This window comes from Trichogramma pretiosum, unplaced genomic scaffold (genome assembly GCF_000599845.2).
Source record: "Trichogramma pretiosum strain Unisexual culture from Peru unplaced genomic scaffold, Tpre_2.0 scaffold11, whole genome shotgun sequence".
NCBI lineage: Eukaryota > Metazoa > Arthropoda > Insecta > Hymenoptera > Trichogrammatidae > Trichogramma > Trichogramma pretiosum.
In genome coordinates, this window is record NW_019641702.1 from 1,746 (window position 1) to 28,833 (window position 27,088).

At 35.1% G+C, this 27,088-nt stretch overlaps 4 protein-coding genes across 4 annotated transcripts in view; 2 read left to right on the forward strand and 2 right to left on the reverse strand.

Moving 5' to 3' along the window:
* The first annotated feature begins 7,372 nt into the window (after positions 1-7,372).
* On the forward strand, positions 7,373-8,960 carry LOC106651886 (S-phase kinase-associated protein 1-like). Its single transcript, XM_014370578.2, has 3 exons — positions 7,373-7,486; positions 8,221-8,484; positions 8,693-8,960. The coding sequence occupies exons 2-3, from the start codon at positions 8,221-8,223 to the stop codon at positions 8,843-8,845; spliced, it is 417 nt and encodes a 138-aa protein (XP_014226064.1). The 5' UTR covers positions 7,373-7,486; the 3' UTR covers positions 8,846-8,960.
* A 1,317-nt stretch (positions 8,961-10,277) lies between these two features.
* On the reverse strand, positions 10,278-11,438 carry LOC106651774 (speckle-type POZ protein B-like). The gene has a single exon (XM_014370441.1). The coding sequence runs from the start codon at positions 11,313-11,315 to the stop codon at positions 10,278-10,280; it is 1,038 nt and encodes a 345-aa protein (XP_014225927.1). The 5' UTR covers positions 11,316-11,438.
* Positions 11,439-12,535: 1,097 nt separating this feature from the next.
* LOC106651776 (protein roadkill-like) lies at positions 12,536-13,567 on the reverse strand. The gene has a single exon (XM_014370442.1). The coding sequence runs from the start codon at positions 13,565-13,567 to the stop codon at positions 12,536-12,538; it is 1,032 nt and encodes a 343-aa protein (XP_014225928.1).
* Positions 13,568-19,381: 5,814 nt separating this feature from the next.
* The window catches only part of LOC106651777, a 33,277-nt gene continuing 25,570 nt past the window's right edge, over positions 19,382-27,088 (forward strand). The window contains exons 1-2 of the mRNA XM_014370443.1: positions 19,382-19,839; positions 21,455-21,558. Coding sequence (XP_014225929.1) covers positions 19,382-19,839; positions 21,455-21,558 — 562 coding nt within the window. The remainder of the gene's footprint in view (positions 19,840-21,454; positions 21,559-27,088) is intronic.

Here is a 27,088-nt window from a genome sequence, read left to right on the forward strand (position 1 = left end):
CCTATGGAGAAAAAAGTTAGTTTTCAGATTCTAACTTTGAGCAGCTGTAGATTTTGAAGGAAGGAACCATGGCACTTTTTAAACACATGAAAAGTTTTGTTTTTTCATGTACTTTTAAGAAATGCATTTAGTTTATAGGTCATTTTTGGACCTATCAACTCATTTCTGATATGACCCATATACATATTTATATTTACTAATTTCATTTAGTTAAATATTTTGTACACTTATATTTGTAATGATATCAAATGTAACTTTGCATTGACTAAAATCTTCAATATTTTTACAAAAAATGATAAAAACAATTTTCGGTTTTTAAAAGTTTGTTTCAATAGCAATCTTTGTCAGATATAATTTTAAAATTGATATGTATTGTTTCTTCTCTTGGATTAAATTTTTGTCTCATACACAATGAATTTCAGGAGAAACGTTGTTAGTTTCATAAGACAAATTAAATCCTAATTTCATATATGGATAATTCCAGGATAAACTTTCACCAGGAACAATTTCTTTAACTGGGCCAGATAAAACTACAATTTGATCTTGATCTAAGTGCCAATCAACGCATAAAGCTATCCCATTGAAACTTTTAGTTCTGAAATTAAAAGTCACATGACAAACAATAATTAATTAGCTTTTCAAATATTGCAACTTATTCATGACGTTTTAATATTTACTTCTCTTACAATTGTGCACCCATTGTTTCTTCCTAAAGATGAATCAAGCGAGTATTTTAAAGCATCATCAGCTAATCTTGTAAGATGACTGTCGACTGGTCCAGCTGTAGGAACCGTCTCCACGACTAGCTTTCAAAGCTACTTCATTTCTAGTTTTTACCGTAGGGTCCCATGCATGTGACAAAACTTGAGGTTCAATGATGATTGCAAAATCAATGGCAAATTCTACTCTGGCTGATAGTTCTGGATTTCAACATACACATTTTCCTTTTTCATTAACAAGACCATGCAGTGTTGCCTCTACTACTGTAGTTCCAGTGGAAATTGGAACTGTCACAACATGAGTTCCATTATGACTGGTGAATTTTTTATGAAAGTATTTTTCACTGATTTTCACGTTTACTTCAATATTTTTACTAATATAGAATTTATGGTCTTTACTGAAATTGAAAAATTTTAAATAAAAATTGATCTTTATTTAAATTTAAATTCTGAATCAAGTTATTTTTACCTGTCATCGAGAGTGATTTAGTTCTATGAAGAAGTGCTATGTATGCAACTTCATTAACATTAACTGTTGCCGTGATAAAATAATACCATATTCCTCATGAACAATTATAACAAATATTTTGACTTTAGTTTTCCAAAGCATCAATGCATATGCACTAATTCTAGCGTTATTGATATCACAGATTTGTGAGTTCTCAGCTTCTAAGTAATAATAATAATGACATGACTTTCTAATATTGACATGCTGGAATGTGAATTTCTTCTAATCTTCCTTGGTGAAAATGAAATAGAACATTTTTACACATCAATTAGTTTGAATTTATAGAGTTATATAAATTAATCATAAATATACCTGCACTATTCTGTAAGTAAAACTATCAAATGGCATGGTAGAATATCAGATGGAATTAATATCAAATTTGCTACAACAATCAATTTGACTTTGACAGGAGATACATGTTTATAATCTGGATATACTGTATTCTTACAGAAACTTTGGCCGTACCAGTTTTGACACCTTCTAATAGTACAGTTACAATATTTGAATGATCACTTCACAGGTTTGACATTATCTTCATCACAATTGAGTAACCTCAACGTTTCTTCTCATTTTGCTATGATGCTTTGATAAGTTTCATTTTCACTATCTAATCCAACTCCAGTTAAATTTTATTTATTGTAATCGTGCTTTCGATTACTTTCATTTGAAACTACAGGCAAACCCCGTTATCCGCGGATTCGTTATCCGCGATTCTTCGTATCGCGGTACCCCTATTTGTGACCCAACTTCAGTATCCGCGGTTTTTTGTTTTCGTATCCGCGGTTTTTTTTCTGGAGGTTAACATTTTGTACGCGTCAAATTAAAAAATTTTTTTATTAATTTTTATTTAATTATGTCTCGACCAACACCAAAAAAAATAGTTTCAATCGAAAAAAAGCGCGATAGAAAAGTTCTTAATTTGGTCGAAAAGATCAAAATTCTCGACGCGTTGGCAGTTGGTGAAAAAGTTGCTACCCTCGCAAGAACCCTTATAAAAATTTCCTATAGGATCTCGCGAAATTCCTACAGGAGTCCTATAGGATTCCAATAGGAATTTCGCGGGATCCTATTGGAAATTTTTATAAGGGAAGATTCAACGTCAACGAGTCTTCGATCAGAACAATCTTCGACAACGAGAAAAAAACTCGAGAGAGTGCAAAATCTTTGGGAAAGCATGCAGAACAGTGCAAGATAAGTCGCTCGCCTCGTCTTGAGAAAATGGAAGACATGCTCATTGTTTGGCTGCAAGATTTGATGCACAAAAAAATTCCGATCGGTGGAGATGTCATACGCGAGCAAGCCAAGTATTTTTACAATTATATTCAAAAAAATAGCGCAGCTTCTTGTACTAAAACATACCTGAACTTACGGCCAAAATTATTGGAAAAATTTTAGCTGATGTAGAACAATTCATTGAACGAGCCATAAATCATGATCCAATAATGACTCGAGCCTTCAATTCAAGCAAGATATAACAAAATCATTGCAGTGTTATGAAAGTTTATGCGAAGATTTGATGCGCAGAGCGAAGCAAAAAAGTTTGACTGAGTATTTTACTCGAAAATAAATAAATACTTCGATTTTTCATAAAAAAAAAGGTGTTTTACTCTTTCGTACATTGACATTTCAGCTGGACGAGGAACCGAACCCCCCTTTCCCCATAAGAACAATGCTTCGGTATCCGCGGTTTCGGTATACGCGGTACTTTTTTGGAACCGAACCCCCGCGGATAACGGGGTTTGACTGTATTTCATATTGCAGGACATAACACTTATGACTGCGCATTGACCAAGTGGGCATGTATTTTTCATAAAAATGAACAATTTCTTTCTTTCTCTGCTCGTCGAGATCCCAACAAATTTCAAATTTGACGTTGAAAATATCAACGTTTCTCCTATTTGACATAATCTTTGCCATCAGGTCAGTTTTGCACTTGCGCCAAGAGTACTTTCATTGCAGAACTCATATTTACGTCTGCTCGAAGCGAGCCGCCGAACTGAGAAATCACTAGGGAACGAGAGAAAACGCACCGAGAAAGAACTAGATTTAGTGAGAGAATATATCGATGCCCAGCACTCGGTGTAGCGCGGCAACATTTATTCTTCAAATCGCTAGACGCCATACTCATAGTCGCCGCTCTTCCAGTCACCCCTCCCGACTATGATCGATGCAGCTCCGACAGTGATCGATGCAGCTCCGAAATTACTTCGATGCGCTCAATGGGGTGGACGCATTCATTATACAATGGTGTGAGTTTCCTGTGGTCTTCTCTCTTGGTATGTTTATGACGAACAAGTGCTTCGACTTTATAAACAAACAACAAAAATAATGCAAGATTCTTTAACTCTATATTTGTGGTCAGAGTAGTCAGACTCTACACGGAAAAACTTTTGACCATGTTTTACGCTCGAATGCTGAAAATGAATCACACTCGAGTTCGGCTGAGTTTGTTTCAGTGTTGCGGTGAATACGATTTACGCTCAGTCTTGAGCCACTCAGTCACAATTATTGAATAGATTTAACAAAAATGAATAAATATTGAATATAAGAAATTTATATGGGGTGGTGACTCTCGCAACATCCGTCCACAATGTAATACTTGGTCAATTTGACAATGAATCAAGTATTATAGTCAAGTGAATTACTATGTAATGACTGTCATTTTGGTTTTACAAACTGTTTTTTAAAATAAATCAATGCAATTATAAAACACAGTATATTAAGCCCCCTTCAGCAGGCTGTAGCGAAAATGAAAAAAAATTTAGATGGAAGTGAAATTTTAACCAATGATAGTTTATTAAATGAAAAGATTATAGATATTATAGGAAATCTTATTCGCTTTTGAATGATATAATTATAAATGGGTGTTTTCAACCATTTTCAAAAGATATTAAGAATCCAACATATTTCCCCTATGTTCTGTCATGCTAACTCTGTGTGCTGCGTTACGCATATAGATCCACATTAATCTTTCAAATTCATGATTCAGGATTAATTCGCTCGCATCGGCAGAAGCCGAGAGCATTTCGTGCTCGGGTCTGAGCATGAACTGTGATCGACTTCGAGCGCGAATATCTTTCCAGATTGAGTTAAGGGTAACATCCTGCTCAGCGTCGGTCATAATACGCACTCGACAGAACTCGAGGGCGTTTCGCGCTCGGGACTGAGCATGAATTGTGCTCGACTCAGAGCGTGAATGTATCTCTATGTATTCGAGCCTGAAACATGGTCAAAAGTTTTTCCGTGTACTTGCGCGACCTGAAATGAGGCAAGGGCTTGCGTAAAGTTATGACACAAGATGTTGTTTAATACAACAAAACAAATTTATTGCAATTGGAAATATAGGGAATAGGAAATATAGTTATATATACAGATTACTTACAAAATATATATAAAATCGATATGTACAACCACAACGATTCACACGGCTCGACTAGCCAAGCTCGAGTGCTATACGCGCGAGCGCGGAAGTTACCATATAACTTATCTACCCAGTTGAAAAAAAATTGCATGGATATCCACGTGGAAATCCACAAGGATTAGTAATCCTCGTGGACCATACAGGGATTCCATGTGGATCGTACAGGGATTCTACGTGGATCATACAGGGATTCCTCGTGGATCGATCATGGGCTGAAAAAAATGCAATCACCACGGATATTCTACTGATCCACGTTGATTTTTTTTCAATCCTCGTGGATGTGGAACTTGTTCGCGGGCACGCGCTCGAAACATCCGCGAGGATTTGCGGCGAATCACCACAGATTTTTGACTGATCCACGCTGATTTTTTTTCAATCCTCGTGGATGTGGAACTTGTTCGCGGGCACGCGCTCGAAAATCAACAAGGATTTCCGTGCAAATCCCCGTGGTTTACGTACGTGGACTCTTTAAATGATCCATGTTCGATCCACGTGGAATCAATGTCCCATCCTCAAGGAATCCCTGTATGATCCACGTGGAATCAGCGTGGATAATCCACGGGGATATCCAAGCAATTTTTTTCAACTGGGTATGCAATGCTTGTATGTGTCGACTTAAATTATTTTTATTTCCAAATCTTTTCTTGCAAGTGTCGCAAACAAACTTTTTCTCTCCATTATGCTTAATTTTTCGATGAGCAGTTAGGTTGGATTTCAATGAGAATTGCCAACCGCAATGTTCACACAGAAAAGGTTTTTTTTTCGGTGCACAGCATCAACGTGCCTTTTCAAACAACTGAAGTCTCTAAATTGATCCTTACACTCGGGACATATTGCTTTCTTGACTCCCTTATGAATTGTGGCACGATGCCTAACAAGACTAGATTTAGTAGAAAGTGTTTTTCTACAATCACTGCAAAAGTACTTCACACTATTCTGACTCATAGTTTCTTCTCCATTTTCTGTCGTTTTTTCCGACTCACAGTGCTTTTCAAATTTTCTGCCGCTTTCGTGAGGAACCAACAAGTGGGACGTTGACTCTTGCAAATCTCTTGCGATCGCCTCAATTGCGTCTTGTTCCTCTTTTTCTAAAAATGATGCAGCTCCGACTATGCTCGATGCAGCTCCGACATTGCTCGATGTAGCTCCAACTATGCTCGATGCAGCTCCGACATTGCTCGATGCAGCTCCGACTATGCTCGATGCAGCTCCGACTATGCTCGATGCAGCTCCGACATTGCTCGATGTAGCTCCAACTATGCTCGATGCAGCTCCGACTATGCTCGATGCAGCTCCGACTATGCTCGATGCAGCTCCGACATTGCTCGATGTAGCTCCAACTATGCTCGATGCAGCTCCGACATTGCTCGATGTAGCTCCGACTATGCTCGATGCAGCTCCGACTATGCTCGATGCAGCTCCGACATTACTCGATGCTTGGTGTTGAGCCTCTATATCCTTCCTCAACCTCTGCAAATTGGACTGCGACGAAACAAACTCACAAGCTTCGGCCAGCATAGTTGCTAATTCATCTAATTCGAGGTTCGCGGGCATGTTTATTTTTAAAGTAAAATAATTGTATTTTCTACAATTCGATTTCGCGCACTGTTATGGAATTTCATCTCTGAGAAAGTTGGTGGAGATTGATATTCAATATATGTACGATAGCACGTGCGAACTCTTTGAATCACTAATTAAGTATAAGTGGAGCGACTCGTCTGGTCTGGCGTACTCGATGCAACTCCGACTATGCTCGATGCAGCTCCCGACTTTGCTCGAATCTCAAAATTTTCCGAATTGTAAGATTTTTTCCTTTAAATTTAACACTTATTTTGATTTATGCGACCAAAAAATAGAAATTTTTGATAAACATAATAAAAGTCCTCAAAATAAGAAAAATGTAGGCATCGAAATGATAAACAAGTAAGTTAAGACCAACCATTAATCACATCATTATAATAGTCTATTTTACACCAAGTTATTCGGTGGCTCTGTGAAAACCTTTTAAGGAGGTATGGGAATCGCGGAAAACATATATTTTTGTTGTTTCAGCTCACTTGTTGGTTAGGGCACTAATGACCCACGATTTTTTAAACATAACAATTTATTTCTCGACAACTAAACGGTTGATGAAGTTTTGAAGAACAACGTTCTCCACGGTTTTTGAAGTCGAAAACTCATGTTTTCTCACAAGAAACCATGTTAAAACGTCTAAAATAATTTTTCATTTTTTAAACAAAATATTACTGTGGAAAGTTGTATTTTGAATTAACGCTCATAATATAAAGTTTCAAAGCAAATAATTTTTCTTTAAACTTGGCTGCATTTTGAATGAGATTAAATCCAAAAATGTACGAAGTATTATTACAGATGATCGAAAACAGGATGGACAATCAGGTCAAAATGACAAATTGAACGACCAAAATGATTCAATGTGTACTTTTTAAATGAAGTTATGAACTTTCTCTAAAAGTTTATTATTTATAGAATTGAAGAAAATTTAATTGCGTCAAAATTTCATTTTTATTATTATAATACCTTAGATAAAATTTTCATAATGAATTATGACAAGTCTATTTTTAAAAATTTGAATCTCGCGCGTTCAGTACGTGAGACTAGGACTACCGACTAAGGCGCGCGTTTCGTGATATTGGAGCTATCCGCCTCGAGCCGCTACGATCTCTAACAGCGGCTCGAGGAGGATAAAATACGGAAAATAATTAGTACCATTCACAGAAGTAGTTGCGACGTCCTTCTTTACTGATCTCTCGTGACAAATTTTACGCATCCCGACTATTGGAATATCTTGTTTCCTACAGCTAAAACCAAAAAATAAGAGTAAGTTTAAAATAAATATTTATAATTTATCCTTTGTTTTCATGAGGTTTTCGTGTAAAGAATTTATAAAGAAGATGAAAAATTCCGTTTTAATTACGGGTTTAAGTTGGTAAAAGTAGGAAAGGCCAAGTGCATGTGTTTGAATGAAAACATTCTTTGGGGCGAAGAGCATTAGTATAAGTACTATTTTGAAACTCAGTTTTATTTTTCTGAATTTTTCTGTGATTGTTCATTTTAGTCAATTATAAAATAAAATTGTAACATACAAAATTGTTCTTTTGGAAAACTGCTGAACACAAAACTAAATTAAAATGAAAATCAAAAATAACTAATATCAAGCTTTCTTTATAAAATTTCTACTCATTTTAAATCTTTTGAAAACTTATCTGAATGCATTTTTTGTCTTTTTTTTTTATTTATAAAGTTTAAATCTTCCTAAAAAAGTATTGAAATTTGAATTAGAGGTTGTGTTTAGTTAAGCCACGTGGTTATCATTCCGCACTGTCTACTCAAATGCAACTACCAAACTTTGAATGTGCATTTCAATTAAAGAGTATACTACACGGCAGCGCGTCCATCATTCGTATCGTATACTCCCCAATAATACGCAAGCAAATCGCCAATTTTATAAAACTTTTATGAATTTATTGTGCACTAATTATAATAAACTTTACGAGATCCTGAAATTTCTTACGTAAATCATTTGACTAATATCGTTTTTAATTCTATTACAGATGTCAACCATAAAATTAAAAAGTTCTGACGGAGTCATCTTTGAAGTAGATTTACAAATCGCTAAACGCTCCAAAATGATCGAACAAATGATTGCAGTTTTAGGCACAGATGATTTAGACGAAAATGATTATTTCCCTTTACCCAATGTCACATCGCCTATTTTAGAATTGTTTATTGAATGGTGTACTCATCATAAAAATGATTCTTTAGTAGAAAGAGATGATACGGAAACAGTGTCGGAATGGGACGAAAATTTTTTCAAGGTATAAAGTTTCAATATTTGCATTGTTTAAATACACAATTTATTTTTGTTGACATGAAAGAGTTTGAAGACTGACATTTAAGAACTTGATTTTATAGAAAATAGCTACTGAAAATATGAGTTTAAAATTAAAATTTTTTATCGTACAATAATAATAAATGTTCCTTTGAGATCTTCCAACATTCAAATTTTTTTTTTTATTGTTATAGGTTAATACAGATAATTTGAAGGAGCTTATTTTGGCTGCAAACTACTTAGATGTTACAGAATTGTTGAGTGCTGCATGTGTGCAGGTAGCTAAAAAATTTGCAGGAAAAACTCCAGAACAAATTAAGATATATTGGAATAATCTAACAAGTTAGTTTTAGAAATTTTACATCGGCTCTCTACAAAGAATGATTAATAATTGTACATAATAACAAATCGATAATAGTTTTACAATAAGAATGTACTTAATATAATAAAATACTCATATCTGCAAAATTTCATGTGGTTATTTTTCAAAAGGAACAATTTTCAGTCATGAGCTAATGAATAAATGCTTTACAGATCTTGTCCCTATTTATACAACAAATCTTTGATTTAATTCTTTTAACTGTGTATATAAATATTATTGTTTCACCAGTTACAAAGCTTACTTAAGCACAAGTTGATTAATTCATATTGTTGAATTATAATTATGAGAAAGCATATGCAGTAAACTTTACTTCATTTATGGAACAAATTTATAGATTTACTTCAAAATTAAGTAACAAGCCTATGATGATCATTTTCTACAAAAAACAACAAAAATATTCCATGAGAATAATTTTCATGTATGGAGATACCCCTGGGGTCTAGACTACACCCAAATATTACAAAAGTTTTCTATACTGGGATAGTTAGTTTTTTTACTAAAGTTGCTCACTGTAGTAAATGCACAATTATCAGATAAGGATTTTTAAGTAAGCAAAGAAGAAAGTAAGTAATCTTCTTTGATATTAGCGATGTATAATCAATAGCTTTTGAATAATGAAGTTATCGAATTGGGATTTTCATTTTTTCATGTACTCTTTATGAGTAAATACTTTATTTCAATTTCTATTCTTGGCATATCACCCCAACTATGTTTAGCCCATGTATTTTTATTTTGTCACCAAAGACATGGCTGGCAAAAAAAAATTTTATATAATTGTATTCGTAGTTGAATTATAATAATTATATAGGTAAAAAGGTATAGGTTTAACTTGAATAAAAAAATATCAAATCAGGTAATAAGTTTCTATGATAATTTTTTTATGAAATACTGATGAACTTCTATATAGAACAGATTTAAAGGTTGAAATACAAGAAATTGGTAAAAAATATCAATAGATCATAAATTTCTCATAGAGTTCAGGCATACAAATGAACAATACTTTTAGTATAATTTTTTAAAATTTATGAGCATGAACCAGAGAAGAAATTTATATACATGAAACTGATTGAAATATGAAACACTTTTTATATGACCGTTTATTTCTCTTTGCATGGCAGAATATAGTGTATATAAACTAGCAATACTACATGAATATTTATTTAATAAAAATATAAAACATAAATATTAGTCTATGTGTACTTAATAAACGATAATATTTTTTTAAGAGAAATTTCAACATTTCTAAAAGTTGATATTCTCAAAAGATGTTAGACAAAAATACTACAGTTAAGAATTACATCATGATTTCATAAATTATAAGGTAAAAAAGCGAATTACAAAACTTGAATTCATCAGCATAACTGTACCCAAATTTGATTCGAAAACATAAGTTAAGATTAATTTTCTGATGATTTTATTATCGATTGCATTAAATTTGCCAATAAAGTTGGATCTGCTAACAACTTTAGTTGTTCAGAATCAATAAGTGATCGCTTATGGGCAGTAGCAAACTCTATTACCTTATCTTCCAAATTCTTTACTTGGTGTTTATGGGCAGCTATTAGAATTTTAATGGCATTTTCAATAGATAAACAAGAATATAATATTTTTCCACACTTGGTTTTCAAATTATCAATCTGATACTTATCAGCCACTGCTAAAAGTTCAATAATCATATCTGTTTCGATTGCATCGATCTCTCGAGTATAGATGTATCGCAACATTTCAGTTAGAATATTCTCAGTAACGTCTGTTATCTTCACGGAATTTTCTTTATTTTCCAACATATCATGTGCAAACATGGCTCTAAAAACTGGGCTGGCTGTTGCGAGTATGATTTTGTGTGCTGGTAATTCTTTTTCATCAGAAGTTGTCAATTTGACATCACTGAGCTCTTCACTAAGAAATGAAAAATGGAATTTCATTTTATCGATAATCTCATTTTCATCGTTAATGATATCTGAATCCAATGACGAATCCAATTCATTAAAAATTTCTAATTCACATTGAACAGTTACAGTATTCTCAGAAGATATTAATTTGTCAATATCTTCAAGTTTGAAAAATTTTTCATTACCCCAGTCTGAAGTACTCGAATGAACATGAAGAGAAGTTAATTTTTTAACAACTTTTTTATTATTTACAGCTGATAATGTGATTCTATATATGTGTTTATCCAGTTCATTTCTTAAAGTAATTGTACATGGGACAATAAATAGAGAAATGTATCCCATAGATTCTTCATTTTTTCTACCTTGAGGATACAATTGTAACATAAAATATTTTTTATCATCACTTCCAACACCAAACTGGGGGGATTCTATAGATTCTCCAACTTTCGATTTCATTAAGTTATAATTCTTGATTGTCCAAGTAAAAATGCACTCATTTAAAGTAACTGTAGTTGAAGCCTCTATTCGTTGTTGTAATGACATATTGACTCAAATAGCTAATAACTTTTAGAAACTTATGATGTGATTATTTGATCGAATGAAACTCTTAAAAATGCTTAATAAAATTAATAAAAAACACTATGAGGTGTATATGACGATTCGTTTATTTTTACTGTTAACGAGCCATCCTTTGTTTTGAGTTGCAAGTTTAATTAGCAAAACACGCATAGGTGGCGTGTGGAGCCAGTCGCACTCGCAAACATGTAATAGGCTGGTATGTATCAAACAAAGGCCAATAAAACGAATTCAAAACAAAAAAAAGCAAACATGTAATTTTATGCACACGTGGTTAAAAACACGTAGTACACCTACCAACAGGCAATATAAATATCAATATTCATATTAGCAATTTATTCAAATGATTCAAAATTTTTTTTCCAATGCAACAGTACATATGTCTCATGTATTTGACTTTTCAAATAAAATAAAATAATCTTACAGCAACGTAGCTCATGGTGATTTTGTAATTCAAGGCCTGAGATTAACTTTTTTTTATTATAACATTTGGTTTGGACATGTTTGTTAATGCAATAAGTGCTTAAATCTGATTCTAAAATTAATGGAGACAATCTTTTCTCTACTTAAATTTAGAAGGTTTGAATAATGTTTTACGATAGGCCTATAAACAATTTTGAAATATTTTGTCCCTTTAAGAGTAGATAATTTTAACAGTTTTTGTTTTTTTCTTTTTTTATTATTCATGAAATTAAAATAAAATAATAGATTGAAGTATGTGTTTATGCACTTTATTCACATTTCTAGTCTACAGATTGCTTTGAAAATAATGTTATAAACTTAAAGTACTAGATTTACAAAAAGTACTTTATCAAATGCTATTTTTGTATTGAATTATAAATAATGGATAACCAGTGATAATCAACTTGAATAATCATACCTGAGAATAAGCCTAATATAATACCTGTAATAAGTTTACAGCTTTGGTCTGATTTTTAGTTTAATTTAGTTATAAAATCATAAACAATTGTAGACTTATTTTGAAGATTTTCTCTTAATTATTCAGATTGGAAAATTTATATTGTGATATAATACCAAAGTTATACAACAAAATACTAGAACTAAAGTAAGAATTGTTTTATGGTTTATGATTTCATGGAAAACAACTAAGAAAATAAAGTTATAATGCATTTAATTTAATAATAAGGCTTTACTAAAAATTATACATAGGCATAAAAGAGTTAAAGTTAATCTTGTTGCGATTTGATAAGTGATTGGATTAAATTCACTAATATATCAGGATCATCTATTTCCGTAATTTTTTCAGAATTTGAAATTAGTTCTGTGTGATTTGTGATGAACTTTATTACTTTAGTTTCTAAACGCTTTAAATGGTGTTTATGAGCAGCTATTAAAGTTTTTATGACATTTTCAGTGGACAAATCTGCACTCAATATTTTTTCACACTTGGTTTTCAAACCGTCAATTTTATATTTGTCAGCCACTGGTAAAATTTGCAAAATTACATCTGTTTTGGTACTTACAATATCACCAGTGTAAATATATTTCAACACATCAACTAGAATATTGTAAGGAATATCAGTTATCACAATAGAATCAAAATTTTTTTTTGCTTTTTTATTTGTAAAAATGGCTCTAAATACAGGACTGGCTGTTGCAAGTATAATTTTATGTGCCGGAATTTCATATTCATCACTTTTCAATTTAACATCACTGAGTTCTTCACTAAGAAATGAAAAATCAAATTTCATTCTATCGACTGTTTCATTTTTACTGTAGATGAGTTCTGAATTCAATGAAGATTCACACCCAGTGAACATTTCTAATTCACATTGAATAGTTACAGTATTCTCAGAGGATATTAATTGGTCAACATTTTCCACTTTATAAAATTCTGGCCAACCGTAGCCTTGAAAGTCTGGAGTAAAATCGTAATGACATGTGTCTCTAAAAACAACTTTTTTATCATTAATAACTGATATTGTCCACCTGCATACGAGCTTATCTGGTTCGTCTTCTGAAATATTTATAGGATTGAGATATAACGACATGTATCCTGCATATTCCGTAGCATTTCCTTCAGGGAATAACTCCAACTGAAAGTATTGTACATTATCACTTCCAACGCCAAATTTCGGGGATTCTATTGATTTTCCAACTTCTAACTTCATTGAACGGTATTTCTTGATCGTCCACGTATAAATGCACTCATCCGAAGAAACTGTCGTAGAAGCCGTTATTCGTTGTTTTGATGTCATTTCGACTCAAGGACGTGACAGTTCTTAGAAATGTATTACTTGATTGAGTAATTTTGAGCGGTACCTGATAAAATTGAACAAAAAACATAAAAAAGACACTATCGTTCGAACAGGTTCTCCCAGCAACAATGATTGCAGCGCGCGGTACAAATGTTGTTTTCGCTCGTGAGTCGTGACTTTGAGAAGCGATCAATGATCAGTAGTAGTATAGTAGTTTATTGGCCTCATCGTTAGATACATAGCCAGATGGCGTTGGTTACAAAAAATTTTTGTAAATAATACTTAAAATCTAAAGTACAGAAAATAATATACATAATATGTAGTAGAGTACAAAGTAAGATAGACTTAACATAGCTGGTAAATATATACATATGCCATATACATTAAGATGTATATTATTTTATAGATTTATTTTATTTTGAACAGTTCAAACGGCGAAAGTAGCGAAATTTGTCGGTGTTTTCATGAAACATAAAGTCATATTTAAAATGTGAGAAAGATACCCAGTATCCGTTGCGGTTCAATCAACTGTTGCAAAATACCCATATTATTGTGGTATCAGATTGAACGACTTTACCTCAAATAAAACTGATCTTTAAATTTCAGAAACTTACTAACAAGAAAATTTTATCGAGCCAAAGGTTTATATATTAGTATTCCTTATAACAATTTCGCGGGATCCTATAGGGAATTTTTATAAGGGATGACAAAGTGGCAGTGCAATATTATCTGTACGAATTTAGCCTATATCGACAAGGCAGGTTTCTAAATGACATTCTAAATGACATTACTTTTGACATTGAAAAAGAGTTGAACGAAATATAAATATTTTAACAATCGCAATACAAATTTATAATAAATTCAACCAAGCAACTTAATTTCAGAATGCTTTCGATGACGTAATTTTTTTATCATGATCGATACAATGAAAAACTAAATTTACGCCGTCATTACCTTACTTTAATTTCGATTCAAATCGACAAATCTGCCGATCGACGTAATTTTGAAATCGAACCCTTTCGATCGGCTGCAGCACTCTATCGATCATCAAAAATCAAAACTTATAGGAACACATAGGTTTTCTGAACCGACGAGGCACTCGGTGCTCGATACATAGGGGCTGTCTTCCAAGATGTGCTCGAGTCGTTGGCGCGTGCACGCATCTTCGACAAGATATACCCGAGTGCGATCTTGGCACGCGCCTCGAGTGTACAATCGAGTTTCCGCGACGGAATCGTTGGATCGAGCGATATCCTGTCCCGTTGATTTTCGATGATTGGGTCGCAGGACCAGCAGCAGCAGCAGCGAGTATACGATACATGCTACGCTGCTGGAGGATGTGCAATGTATACAGTAGAGAAGGGATCGTGTGTACCATTTCGGAAACGAAGACGAAGGTACGGTAAGTTCTTCTCTTTTTTTTTGTCACGCAGCTATGATTACAAGTGTGCAACCAGGTGAGTTTTAAGAGAACGGCAGAGTATTTTACGAAATACATACGTGAAATATTATGTAGCTATAAAGCTCGACGCGTGACCCGAAGTGCTCCTTTCCTCGAGATGCTTTTTTTTTGTTACTTTATAATATATCACAGGCTTATGACATTGTACGCGAAAATGTTTTATATTAAATGCATTTGCATTTGTAGGTGTGCGACACATGTCTCATCTACAGATGTGTATACATACGTAATATCGTACGTTTTTATGGCGCATATAGGTACACTCGAACTGTCTGGACTGCCCGTTCGGATGCACGCGCGTACCAGACATTTGAAACTCTGCCAATATACATATACGTTTGTGCTATTGCGACCTTAAATTGCCTCGATATCATTTCGATGGAATGTGACGTTTCTTTTTTATCATGCGACTTTTTATTCGAAATATATACTTCACGAGCAGCGTCGTGCGCAGCGAAAAATTCAATATTTTCTGCACTATAAAATTGTATATCGACTGCATTGAAGATCAATCGCGAATATAGTTGCAAAGTGTATACGGGCCGAGCATGAAATATTTTTTTTTATGTATTTAAAAAAATATGTGCATTGTAAATATTTTACGATATTCTTTTTTTTTCTACTGTAGAATGCTACTATTCACATAATACTTATACAGAATTTACCTAAGTCACAGCCAGATTTAAGTCGGATTCCGAGAAGTAATGCGTTCGTCTCAATGCAAGAGGCATTCATCGCGTAAATCGAATACAAATTCTATTCCTCAAAGACTTCGCACCGACTATACTAAAATTTTTCACGGCTCTCAAATCTATCTGTTTCCCTCCCTCCCTCTCTCTCTCTCTCTCTCTCTCTCTCGTTAAAAGAGAGAATTTTGCTTACGAGACCGCAAGAGCAGTTATATAATTACGGAGTATTTAGTACAGCATTTATGTTATTAAAAAAATTTCAGAATGTGGATTTTCGTTGTATTTACTTTTATATACGCGTACACCAATTTGATTCTAGAAAAATAATTCCGACTAATCACGATTCCGTCGAAAACGTCCCTGCAGTGTGTGTAATATGTGTGACACAGAAAAGCCCCATGGGAGAAAAATCTATTGATTTTTGTAATCGACACAGTTGATTTGATCTGCTGGGAAGGGGGACGACAGCTCATGTAGGCGCGTAGACCCAATAAATTATCATTATTTATGATAATACGCGTAATGCAGAATATCGCTGAGACTCACGTACACGAGGACTGGAATTCACAAATTTTTCAATTCCCAAGGGCCAGTCAATATTTATCAGTAAAAAAGCGCGAACGTCTGTGCTCTTACACACGGTGGAAATATAAGTATGGAGAAAAGCCAGAATTTTTTTTTGCCGGGGTCGAACAATGGGATAACAATAAAAACAGAGCTCGACGTATGTAGACAGCACCCCCTCGACGTCTGAATTTTAAGGTCCTCTCCAGTCCAAGTGCGCGACGCGCGTGTACGTCTGGAAAGGCACGTTTATATGCAATCAGCATGTATGTGGGGAAGGGGATGCGTGGAAGTTCGTCATATACACAGTCGACAGACTGCAGAATTCAGCCAATGGACCAGGAACGAATCGTCGTGACTATATTTGCAGACAAAAATATGAATGAGATGGATCGGCTCTGCACCGGCTTGGAAAAGAATCAAAAATCTGCATATTTCAAAGGCTCAAATCTATGGGATATTTTTCAGTCCTTTTTTTCCATCATTACTTATTTTTTCGATTCGCTTGCTCGTCCTCGTTCCTCGCGCGACGAATCAAATTTGAATAATCAAAAGTTACCGATTATCCGGCACGCGCGCTCCCTCTCACCTTACGCACAATCGTCGACGCACAAAGATGCAACCCTCATAATGGATATGAAATTTCTCAAAGAGAGCTCCTTACGTACTCCACTATAGTGCGCGCGGGGGTAAACGATCTCGCGCGTGAGCGTGAATGCGTCTCTATATAAAATTGCGGTAAATACGATTGGCTGCCAGCACGGGTCGGGGGATGCGTCGTCTATCTCTCTTTCTCTCTTTTCTCCACACACACGTCGATCTCTTGAACTTTTTCCTGCGCGACACATCAGACGAAGCCGCACACGGCTCGATACGTATAGAGGCGCGTGCTGCTGCTGCTATACATCGGTCCATGCTGTATACAGTGTGATATATATTTTTCTGACGGCTTATACTACCATTCTTCGAGCGCGCACCACCGTTTCGTTTCCCCCGTTATTACGTAGGTATATGGTAGGCATATGTATGAGTGCGTATGTGTGTGTGTAGTGGAGCTACGCACTGCTTCACGGAGAGCTGTTTTCTTTCTCGCTTTTGGCCCCGCGCGTCAGTTTATGACACGGGGCTTGCCAGACTGCACGCACACACATAGGTATATAATAAGAGTGCGAGATGTCTGAATCGTTGTTTGCCGGCTACTTTAGTATATTTTTTTTCTCGATCGCGGTGATTCGAAGGCTCATATAGTTATAAACAAAATTTGTTGAGGGAGTTTTCGAATTCGGAGCAGTATTTTGATTTCGTTTTTCATTTACGAGTTTCAAGTGCTCCGTTTTTAGATAAAACTAAATTCAATTATTGTTGATTGCAAGTGATTGGTTCAGTGATTTATTTTAATGGTTTATCGGTGTGACATGTTTGAAAGTGTAATATTGTGTAAATAGATAAATAAAAAAGTGAAATTGTTTCATCGCTGACAAAATTCGCGATTTGGGATATTATTGGATGCGAAAAAAAGTGCAGCGTAGAAAACGTGAAACTTTTTATAGCATCAAAGTGCACGCAGTCGCTTTTAATAGCTGCAATCCCTCTCTCTCTCTCTCTCTCTCTCTTTTCGAGTGCGATCATCTCGCGGCGTCATACGCACGAACGAGCTTTTGAAGCATAATAAACGATTTTTCATTCAAACAAATAAGCTTTTCGATCGAGCGTGTAAAAAGTGCACGATGTAAAAAGACGAGGACAGCCTTGGAATCACTCGAAAAAGTCGACGATAATTATCGTATCGACGAAAGTTTGGCCGAGAATCGGTATTACATCGTTTGTTTTTGCCTCATCATCCTCGTTGCCTCTGCCGAGGAAGACAGCCTCCATCGTATTATTATAATCGAAGTCTGCCCGCGACGCATACGGGGCACGCGTCCGAGCTCTCCCACCACCACCACAGATCGACGATTGTCAAGAAAGTGAGTAGCAAACCACTATGATACCTAATAGTAAAATATGTATAGATGAAGATCTGTTTGGCGCACCTGCGGCTACTTACGCGAGGCTCATACGGAGCAGCAGCTGCAATTATAAACTTGGGATCGACTTGCGCGTGTTCGACACATGTCGCGCACTCGAAACGAGAAAAATCACTCGAATTTTATTTTTTTTTCGTTATTTTTTTTGACGTTTTCTCCCATTTCGATGGAGTGTACGCTTAGCTATCAAAAATGCTGTAATTTTTAAAAATAGTATTTATTAAGTCAATGTTTTTTCTGACGAAAAGTACTTGCGTTTTGTGAATATTTGCCAGAACGCGGAAAGAAGTCAAAGTGGCGTTTCAAACTTCACTGTCGGCTTGACTTGTATTAATAAACTACTACTCTGGGCTAAACAAGTTGTAAAATTGATAAAAATATCGCAATAATTGGCAAAAGCTAACAGTTTTTATCGAGGATTTTAGATTTTTAGTTTGCATGCTTTTTTACTCTTGTAGCAATACGTACATCATAAAGTTAATAAGTATGAATGATCGCATGATCGTCAAATGATTTATTCGCTTAGTATATATACTGCTTTTCTGAAGAGTCAATCCTGCGCGATCAAGTGATATTAACGATCATACATACATCTCAAAGGAAACAAATTTTCGCCGATATTTATTACACAGAAGCAATTTTACCGAGTGCGCATTACGCGCAGCTCGCGATAGCCGTAATTTTCGGCTTCACCGTAAATAGGCTCTCGCGCCGATCTCAAGTGTTTGCGCGTGCGGCCCGTCTTTTTCATACGGCATAGCTGTATGCGCCATATGGATAGCTTCGCGGAATTTTCCTAATTGGACTCGATGTATATATGCTTCCTCGCACCTATACACAAAACACATAATTCATGTTTCAACGATCGAGATCGCTTAATTATATCTTTTGCGATCTTAATAGATCTGTATGAAGTGCTTTGTACATGAAAAAAACACTCGTGTTCACCATAATGTGTGTGTGGATCTATATGCATCGAGACTTGCTTCAATATTAATATGTAATTTATGCTATATAAATTCGGCTTGTCACGTAACAGCAGGACCAAGCCCCATGATAGACCAGAGCGAGGATGACGAGGCCGCGCGGAACAAGGACGACGGGTCCGCTGCTGCTGCTGCTGTTGCTGATGCTGATCATGCTTATACCGTTCAATCTCGTGGCCTGTACGCAGGGACTACTACGTCAGATCGTCACTCGCAACGTCACCGGCGTACTACTCCAGGATCCAACGGATCGTCAGCCCGGTAGCAGCAGCAGCATCATGGAGATCGTCGACGAGCGGACCTGCTCGGCCGCCCTGGTCCGACTCACCTGTCGCTCGCTCCACAGCGTGCTGTTCGTGCTCGAGGCTCGTTATCTGCCCGAGCAGGACGACGCCTGCGTCTACGATCGGGACTCGCGCTGCGCCTACAAGCGGCTGCTGGGCAACGTGCGCCACCTGCAGCGACGACGCTACTACCTGCAGAGCCGCTACGGCCTCGAGCTCGACGAGGACCCCCACGACTTTCGCAGCAGCATCAATCGCAGGTGTGTGTGTGTGTGTAATAGTATATATCACTACCTTAGGCCGTGAAAAACAGGAAAAGTTGCTCAGAGTACGTGCGATTGTAGTTAGTGTCCCGAAAATCGCTCTTTTAGCTCATTGCGCAGCGGCAGGAAAGTATAGTCACTTTCGGGCCATTGGTACGTATGAAAACGAAATTATACGTACGCGTATAGATGACAGAAAAAGATACTATAGCTTTGACGCTTCGACCGAGTCGTAAATATATAACTATATCGGTATTACCGCAGCTTAGAGCGTGCGTCTACGTGTGCTGCTGGTGGGAAGCCCCACTTCGCGCCAGAGAATGTGTATATTTACGGCGCGTGTGTGATCGCGACAGACGATGCGACGAAATTTTTTTTGAAACGATATACTGGCCCCTCCCCTCAGGCGCGACCGCAAGAGAGCTCGGCCCTGCTATACTTACACGGATAGGCAGCTTCTTCGCGCAACGATCGGCGGAACGAGACAAAATCGGCTAGACGCATCTTTTTGCCGCTCGAACTTTTATGAATGGACATTTTAAATCCTTCATCGTTTTAATGAATAAGTGTCTCATTTTTCACGATTAAAGGGAGCCCCCCCTCGTACTTGATTGCTTTGCGTTAAAGTATACTACATATAATATATGCACCTGTGCAGGCTAAACGTAATTCGTTTGCGCGCGAATCATATACAAGGAAAAAAAAATTATCCCGAGGGAGCAAAGCCGCGTGACGAAAGACGAAAATTAATAACATCTATCTCTGACGCGTATCTCTCTTTTACTATAATATATATAACAGAGGGTGGAGGCGAAATCGGGAACATATTATACGCTATGTAAGAAATGCGAGCGCAGATGTGTACGCGCGATCGGTTCGGCCGCACGGGGAGTTTTGGTCGCAATATCGCGTATTAGACGGCGATAAACTCGGTGCGAGAGAAAGGGTCGCGAGTGACGAAAAAAGGGGTGATTCGATTCGGCAATGAGTGCATGTTTATAACTTTACTTTTCTATCTGCATAATATATATGATATAATATCGTTCGCGATCGCCGCGCCGTATACTTTGCCTATATCGCGCGCATTCGATCGCACACATTTAAGGGTGATACATCGCACAAGGATAATGTCCAAAATGCAACGCGACGACGTCAGCTGGGTATAGCTCGCATTCCTCGTATATATATCCGATCGTCGTTTATAGCGCGCTCTGCTTGCAGGGGTGCTTTTAATCGCACGTATAATACGCGCAAAAGTGAAAAAAAAGAAAAAGCTATATGGTAATCGACGTACACAGGGACTCGGCAGCGGAGCGTGAACTTTTAACGAGGAGCGAGAATCTCTCTCTGTGCCACGATCGCGCTTTTACGTAAATGTACGCGCATTGCTGAGCTTTTGAGATGTCACGGGTGGATTATAATTACGTGAATCGTGTATAATCACTGTCGCGTCCCGAGGAGTCGCACGATTCTTTACCGTGGAATCAAATTCTTCGTCGTTTGTGGGGAGAAAATTTTTTCAATTATGGTAGACCGAGTAATGGGAGAATTTAGAGTTTTAATTTTTACTTTTAAAATTAGTTTGATAGTATTACGTACTTTGTTTTCATAGATGTTCAGGCCACCATCATTGTCGCTATAAAGTCACGTCCGATCATCCAGAGGCATTATTTTGGAAACCTGCCAATATACATGTCAAGTATGCCTGCATCCCAGGTGAGTACTTAATACTTTAAATATTATATTTTTGTGATGAAACAAATGTCCGATCGCCCTAAGAAATAAATCATAAAAACTGTCCTGAGTTCTCTTGTCTACTTAATGTGTCTCTGTGCTCATTTAAGAATAGGTATGAATTTGTATTTTAACAACATTGAAAATTTATAGATACATTCACAATTTTATATGACAAAGTTCATACTTTTAGCTTTCGAAATACTTTTTTCTTAATGAAAAACAATGTTTTTCATTCAATGCACCAGTTATTAATCAAATAATTAAATGATAAAAGTTTCTGCAATAATTAATCGTCAAATCATGCCAGCATTTAATCTAAGACACAGCTTAGAGATATTTTTAGTCTAATTTTTCACAAAGTTTACAAAGCTTTTGACAAAAATGTTTATAAAATTATCATAAAATTATCAAACAGTATTAGAATAATTTCAAACAATGATGAAGTTACAAAAAACCAAACGATTCAGTTAAACTAATAGAAACTATATTATAAATTAACAAACAAAAATTAAGATGGATTTTCTTGTGATTTTGTTATTGATTGTATAATGCTGAGCAGAATGGCAGGATCAGCTATCTGCTGCAATTTTTCAAAATCAATGAGTGATCGTATGTGAGTTGCAACAAACTTCATTACTTCATTTTCCAAATATTTAACATTGTGTTTGTGAGCAGCTATTAGAATCCGAATGACATTTTCAGTGGATAAATCAGCACATAATATTTTGGCACACTTGATTTTCAAGTGATCAATTTGATACTTATCTGCTACTGCTAAAATTTGAAGAATAATATCTGTTTCAATAGCATTAATCTTTCCAATGTAGATGAATCTACACATCTCCACCAAAATATTGTAGGAAGTGTCAGCTATCTCAATGACATTGTCTTTATTTTCTAACATATCGTGAGTGAACATGGCTCTAAATACTGGACTGGCAGCAGCGAGTATAGTTTTATGAGCTGGAATATCTTTCCCATCAGAAGTTTTCAATTTAACATCACTGAGTTCCTCGCTAAGAAGAAAGAAATCAAGCTCTAATTTACTGGTAGTTTCATGATCTTCTGCAACATAATTTGAGTTAAATGTTTTGCAACCTGCAACAATTGACAATCTACAACAGATGATCATTGAGTCGTCTTTAGTAACTAAGTTACGATAATTTTTTTTTTCATACAATTCTGGCCAACCCCAATAGCTGATTTCAGAATCAAATTTTGCGTTAAATTTCTCATCAAGAATACTTGAGCCATCAACTTTTGTCAAAATTGATAATGTAAATTTACATACCAATTCTGGGTTTTTGTCATTCCCAATAAAATGTAAATATAATGCTATAAAGTTGTTACTTTCTTCCTCTTCTCCTTCTGGGTACAACTTCAAATAAAATTGTCTGTTAGAATTATTGCAGAAACCAAATTTAGGCGACGATAAATATTTTCCTGGCTCATTTTTAACATAAGAACTATAGTTATTGATCGTCCACGTGAAAAATAAAGAGCACTTTTCGATGTTAAAGTTAGAGCAGCACACTATCTCTTTATCCATTGATATATTACACTGAATAAAATTAATACTTAATCTTTCAAGACAAATTTGAACAATTTAATTATATAAACAAGAATTAGTGGTGTAGTCGTATTAGAAACGGCAATCTATATCACAGGAGCAGAAGAGCTCTGATGAGGTAACCGCATGAAACTACCGTGTTTATGAATGACAATCAGCTCCCACTCGGTTATACTGACTTCAGGAATTTGAGGATTAAATTCGAACGATATCCCCTAGTGATAGCCTAGCAAAATGGAGGTTATAATTTTTAGAATTTAAAAAATAGCATATATGGATTAATGTATCATCAATTTGATTTCAACTAAAGTAACAAGGTCTTGAGACTTTGAATTGAGTAAGAATATATTGGAAACATCACAAGCCAATGCTAAATTATAGCATTTTTATTATTATTTTTTAATTATTATAACAATTTTCGAGTTGACTGAAGCTGGGCCTTGAAAGCAAAAATCGCCAAACCTTTGATTTTCTCTAAATAAGGTATAAGATAAATATAGCTCAATACGTAATCGAAAAACATTTTGTCAGACAGGACATACGTGGCTGAAAGAATATATCGTATAGTAAAAGTAATAATTTCTTTAAATTTTAAAAACAAAATAAATTTAATGGCAATATCAATGAAAAAATTCAATTATGGGTATTAAACAAATTTATTGTGATTTTTTCATTTGTTCTTCAGAAACAAAAAGTTACAAAAAAATCAAATTATTCAGTTAAAGTAATGGAAACTATACTCTACTGTAACAAACGAACAAAATTAAGATAGATTCTCTTGTGAATTAGTTATTGATTGTATAATGTTAAGCAAAATAGTAGGATCAGCTATCTGCTGCAGTTTTTCAAAGTCAATGAGTGATCGTATGTGAGCTGCAATAAACTTCATGACTTCTTTTTCCAAATATTTAACATTGTGTTTGTGAGCTGCTATTAGAATCTGAATGACATTTTCAGTGGATAAATCAGCACATAATATTTCTGCACACTTGATTTTTAAACTATTAATTTCATATCTGTCAGCTAATGCTAAAAGTTCAAGAATTGTTTCTGTTTCAGTAGCATTAATGTCTCCTGTATAGATGTATTGCAGCATTTCAATTAGAATATTCAAAGTAGTGAAGTTTATAGTAATGGAATTATCATTTAATTCCAACATTTCATTTGTAAACATGGCCCTAAAAACTGGGCTAACCCTTGCAAGTATAATTTTATGGGCTGGAATATCGTAATCTTCAATTTTCAAATTTATATCACTGAGTTCTTTGCTGAGAAACAATGAGTCTAATTTCATTTCATTGGTCATTTTATGTACGTCAAATTTGAAACTTGAGGTAATTGATGTATTGCGTCCTGCAGAAGTTGACAATTGACAACAGATTATCATGGTGTCATCTATAGTAGTTAATTCATGGTCTTTTTCTTTTTTGTAGAATTTTAACCAATCCCAGCTGTTAACTTCGTTATTAAATTTTGTCCTAATTTCTTTTGTAAGAATACTTGGTCCACCAATTTCAGTCAAAATTGAAAATTCACATTTACAAATAAATTCTGTTTCTGTATCATTTTTGATACAGTGCAAAGATAATGATAAGAATGGGCTGTCACTTTGTGTTTTTCCTCCTGGATATAATTCCAAATAAAATATTCTTTCAGGGTCATTACCGAGGCTAAATTGAGACGATGACAAACATTCTCCTGGCACATCTTTGTCAATTAAACTATAATCGTTAATTTTCCAAGTAAAAGTGCACTTGCTTGTATTGAATTTAGTGCAGCACACTATTTCTCTATGGACTGACATATTGTATTAAAACAATTAATATGAAATCTTTCAATTTAAACGGCGATTATTTCTAAAGAAGACTAAATATTAACGTTTTGGTAAGGGTATTGGCAATCTTATATAGGTTTTCCCAAAGTTATATATCTAAAACAACGAACGTATCCGGAAGAATTCAATCCGTTTGCGATTAGCGAATTGTAATACAATACCGCTTTGCCTGCTCAAAATCACCGATGAATCCGCACAATCAAAAAGCTCGTCTAATGTAGACAAGAAGAATTCAATCGCTTTAAGGAGGTTCGGGGGTCTCAGAGGGGGGCGAAGCGGGACGCGAGGGGCTCCTATGTTCACCGTGTTAAAAAATCAGAACTGCCAACTTCGAAATAACACAAAATTATAGGTTTTTTCAATCAACTGGCACACAATTATAGCTATTATTAATAATTATATCATTTTAATGAGTTCTTTTTGATGTCTTATAAGACAAGGGATAAAAGATCAAAAAGAGGCAAGAGAAGAAATAGTTATGACTCAGATTTAAGCCCACCTAGATTTAAATCAAATAATAAATCTAATTTGATTTCATCAAGAGCCGCTGAAAAGGAAAGGGAACCTAAAAAGGTGAAAAAAACCTTAGATGGTACATCAGCTGGCCTTCAAAATATCAAATCTTTGAAAGAAGAAGAAGAAGCCAAGAAAAGACGTGAAAATGAAATGATGGAAAAAATGTCAAGAGAAATGAGTGGCTATGGTCAATCTACTGTTGTTCGTGATAGAAAAACATGTAGAAAAAGAAATTTGGAAAGAGAAGCTGAATATCATCATGAGAAACAGCAAGAACAAGAGGAGATCAATGCCAATTATGCACAATGGGGTCGGGGGTTGAAACAATCTGTTGATCACATGAGTAAACTTCAACAAGATCTGAAAGAGATGGACAAACCTCTTGCAAGGTATGCAGATGATGAAGATTTAGAAAAAGAATTGAAAAGTCGTGACAGAGACGATGATCCTATGTTGGCCTATATAAAAGAAAAAGAAATTAAAGAAGGCAAAAGAGCACCAAGCTATTCTGGCTCATTCATGCCCAATAGGTTTGGTATAAAACCAGGTTTCCGATGGGATGGAGTGGACAGAAGTAATGGGTATGAAAACAAATGGTTTGAACAGCAAAACATGAAGAAAGCAGTTAAAGAAGAAGTTTACAAGTGGAGTATTGCAGACATGTAAATTACCACTAAATAATAAGTAGTGTAAATAATGATTTAAAATCTACAAGCAGATTTGTTCCAGACAAAGAATTTAGTGGAACAGATAAAACTGGAAGTGCAAGGTCTGGACCAGTTTAGTTTGAAAAAGAAGAAGAAGTTCCATTTGGTTTGAGTAAATTTTTAAAACAAGCCAAAGGAGCCAGTAGCAGTGGAACTTCTTCTAAAAGGAAAGATGATGATAGAGATAAACGAGATAGTAAAAAAAGAAAACATTAGCGGCGAGATTAACAACTATTTGAATAACAACTGTATCATTACAAATTTATTACATACAAAAATGTGGATTTTTCTATGCTAATTATTTTCATCGCGCCTATCATATACTTTATTTATAACTTTAAAGATTCTTTGAAGTTGTTGTTTCTAATAGAAAGAAGCGCTTTTCAATTAATAGATAACAATAATACATAATTATTAACTCTCCACAGTTCTCTTCATTTACTGATTAATTATTTTATATTTTCACCTATGCTTTATGAATGTTTTATCGCAGCATCATCAGCAAAATAAAATAATATGGAAAGATGTTGATAGTATTTATTTTGTTTTTGTTTAGGCGACAATTAATAAGCCATACACAGATACGAAACACGATACTTTGATTACTGTCCTCCTGGGTATAATTTGAAGTAAAATCTTCTCTTCATGATCACTGTCAAGACTAAATTCAGACGACGATGTAGACTTTCCAACATCTTTCTCAATCAAACTAAAATTAATGATTTCCCATGTAAAAGTGCATTTTTCCATAATATATTTGATGCAAACTAATATTTCTTCAGACGATGGCATAACGTATGAATAATTATTATTCAATCTCTCGTGAAAAACTCACACAAAATTTAATGATAAATATAAGTATCATTCGTATTAGAAGCCGGG

Excerpts from the sequence above, each read along its gene's own strand:
- LOC106651886 (XM_014370578.2), top strand. The coding sequence starts at position 8,221 with ATGTCAACCATAAAATTAAAAAGTTCTGACGGAGTCATCTTTGAAGTA. Across the intron at positions 8,485-8,692 it reads GGGACGAAAATTTTTTCAAG|GTTAATACAGATAATTTGAA; the intron begins GTATAAAGTTTC and ends TTATTGTTATAG.
- LOC106651774 (XM_014370441.1), bottom strand. The coding sequence starts at position 11,315 with ATGTCATTACAACAACGAATAGAGGCTTCAACTACAGTTACTTTAAAT.
- LOC106651776 (XM_014370442.1), bottom strand. The coding sequence starts at position 13,567 with ATGACATCAAAACAACGAATAACGGCTTCTACGACAGTTTCTTCGGAT.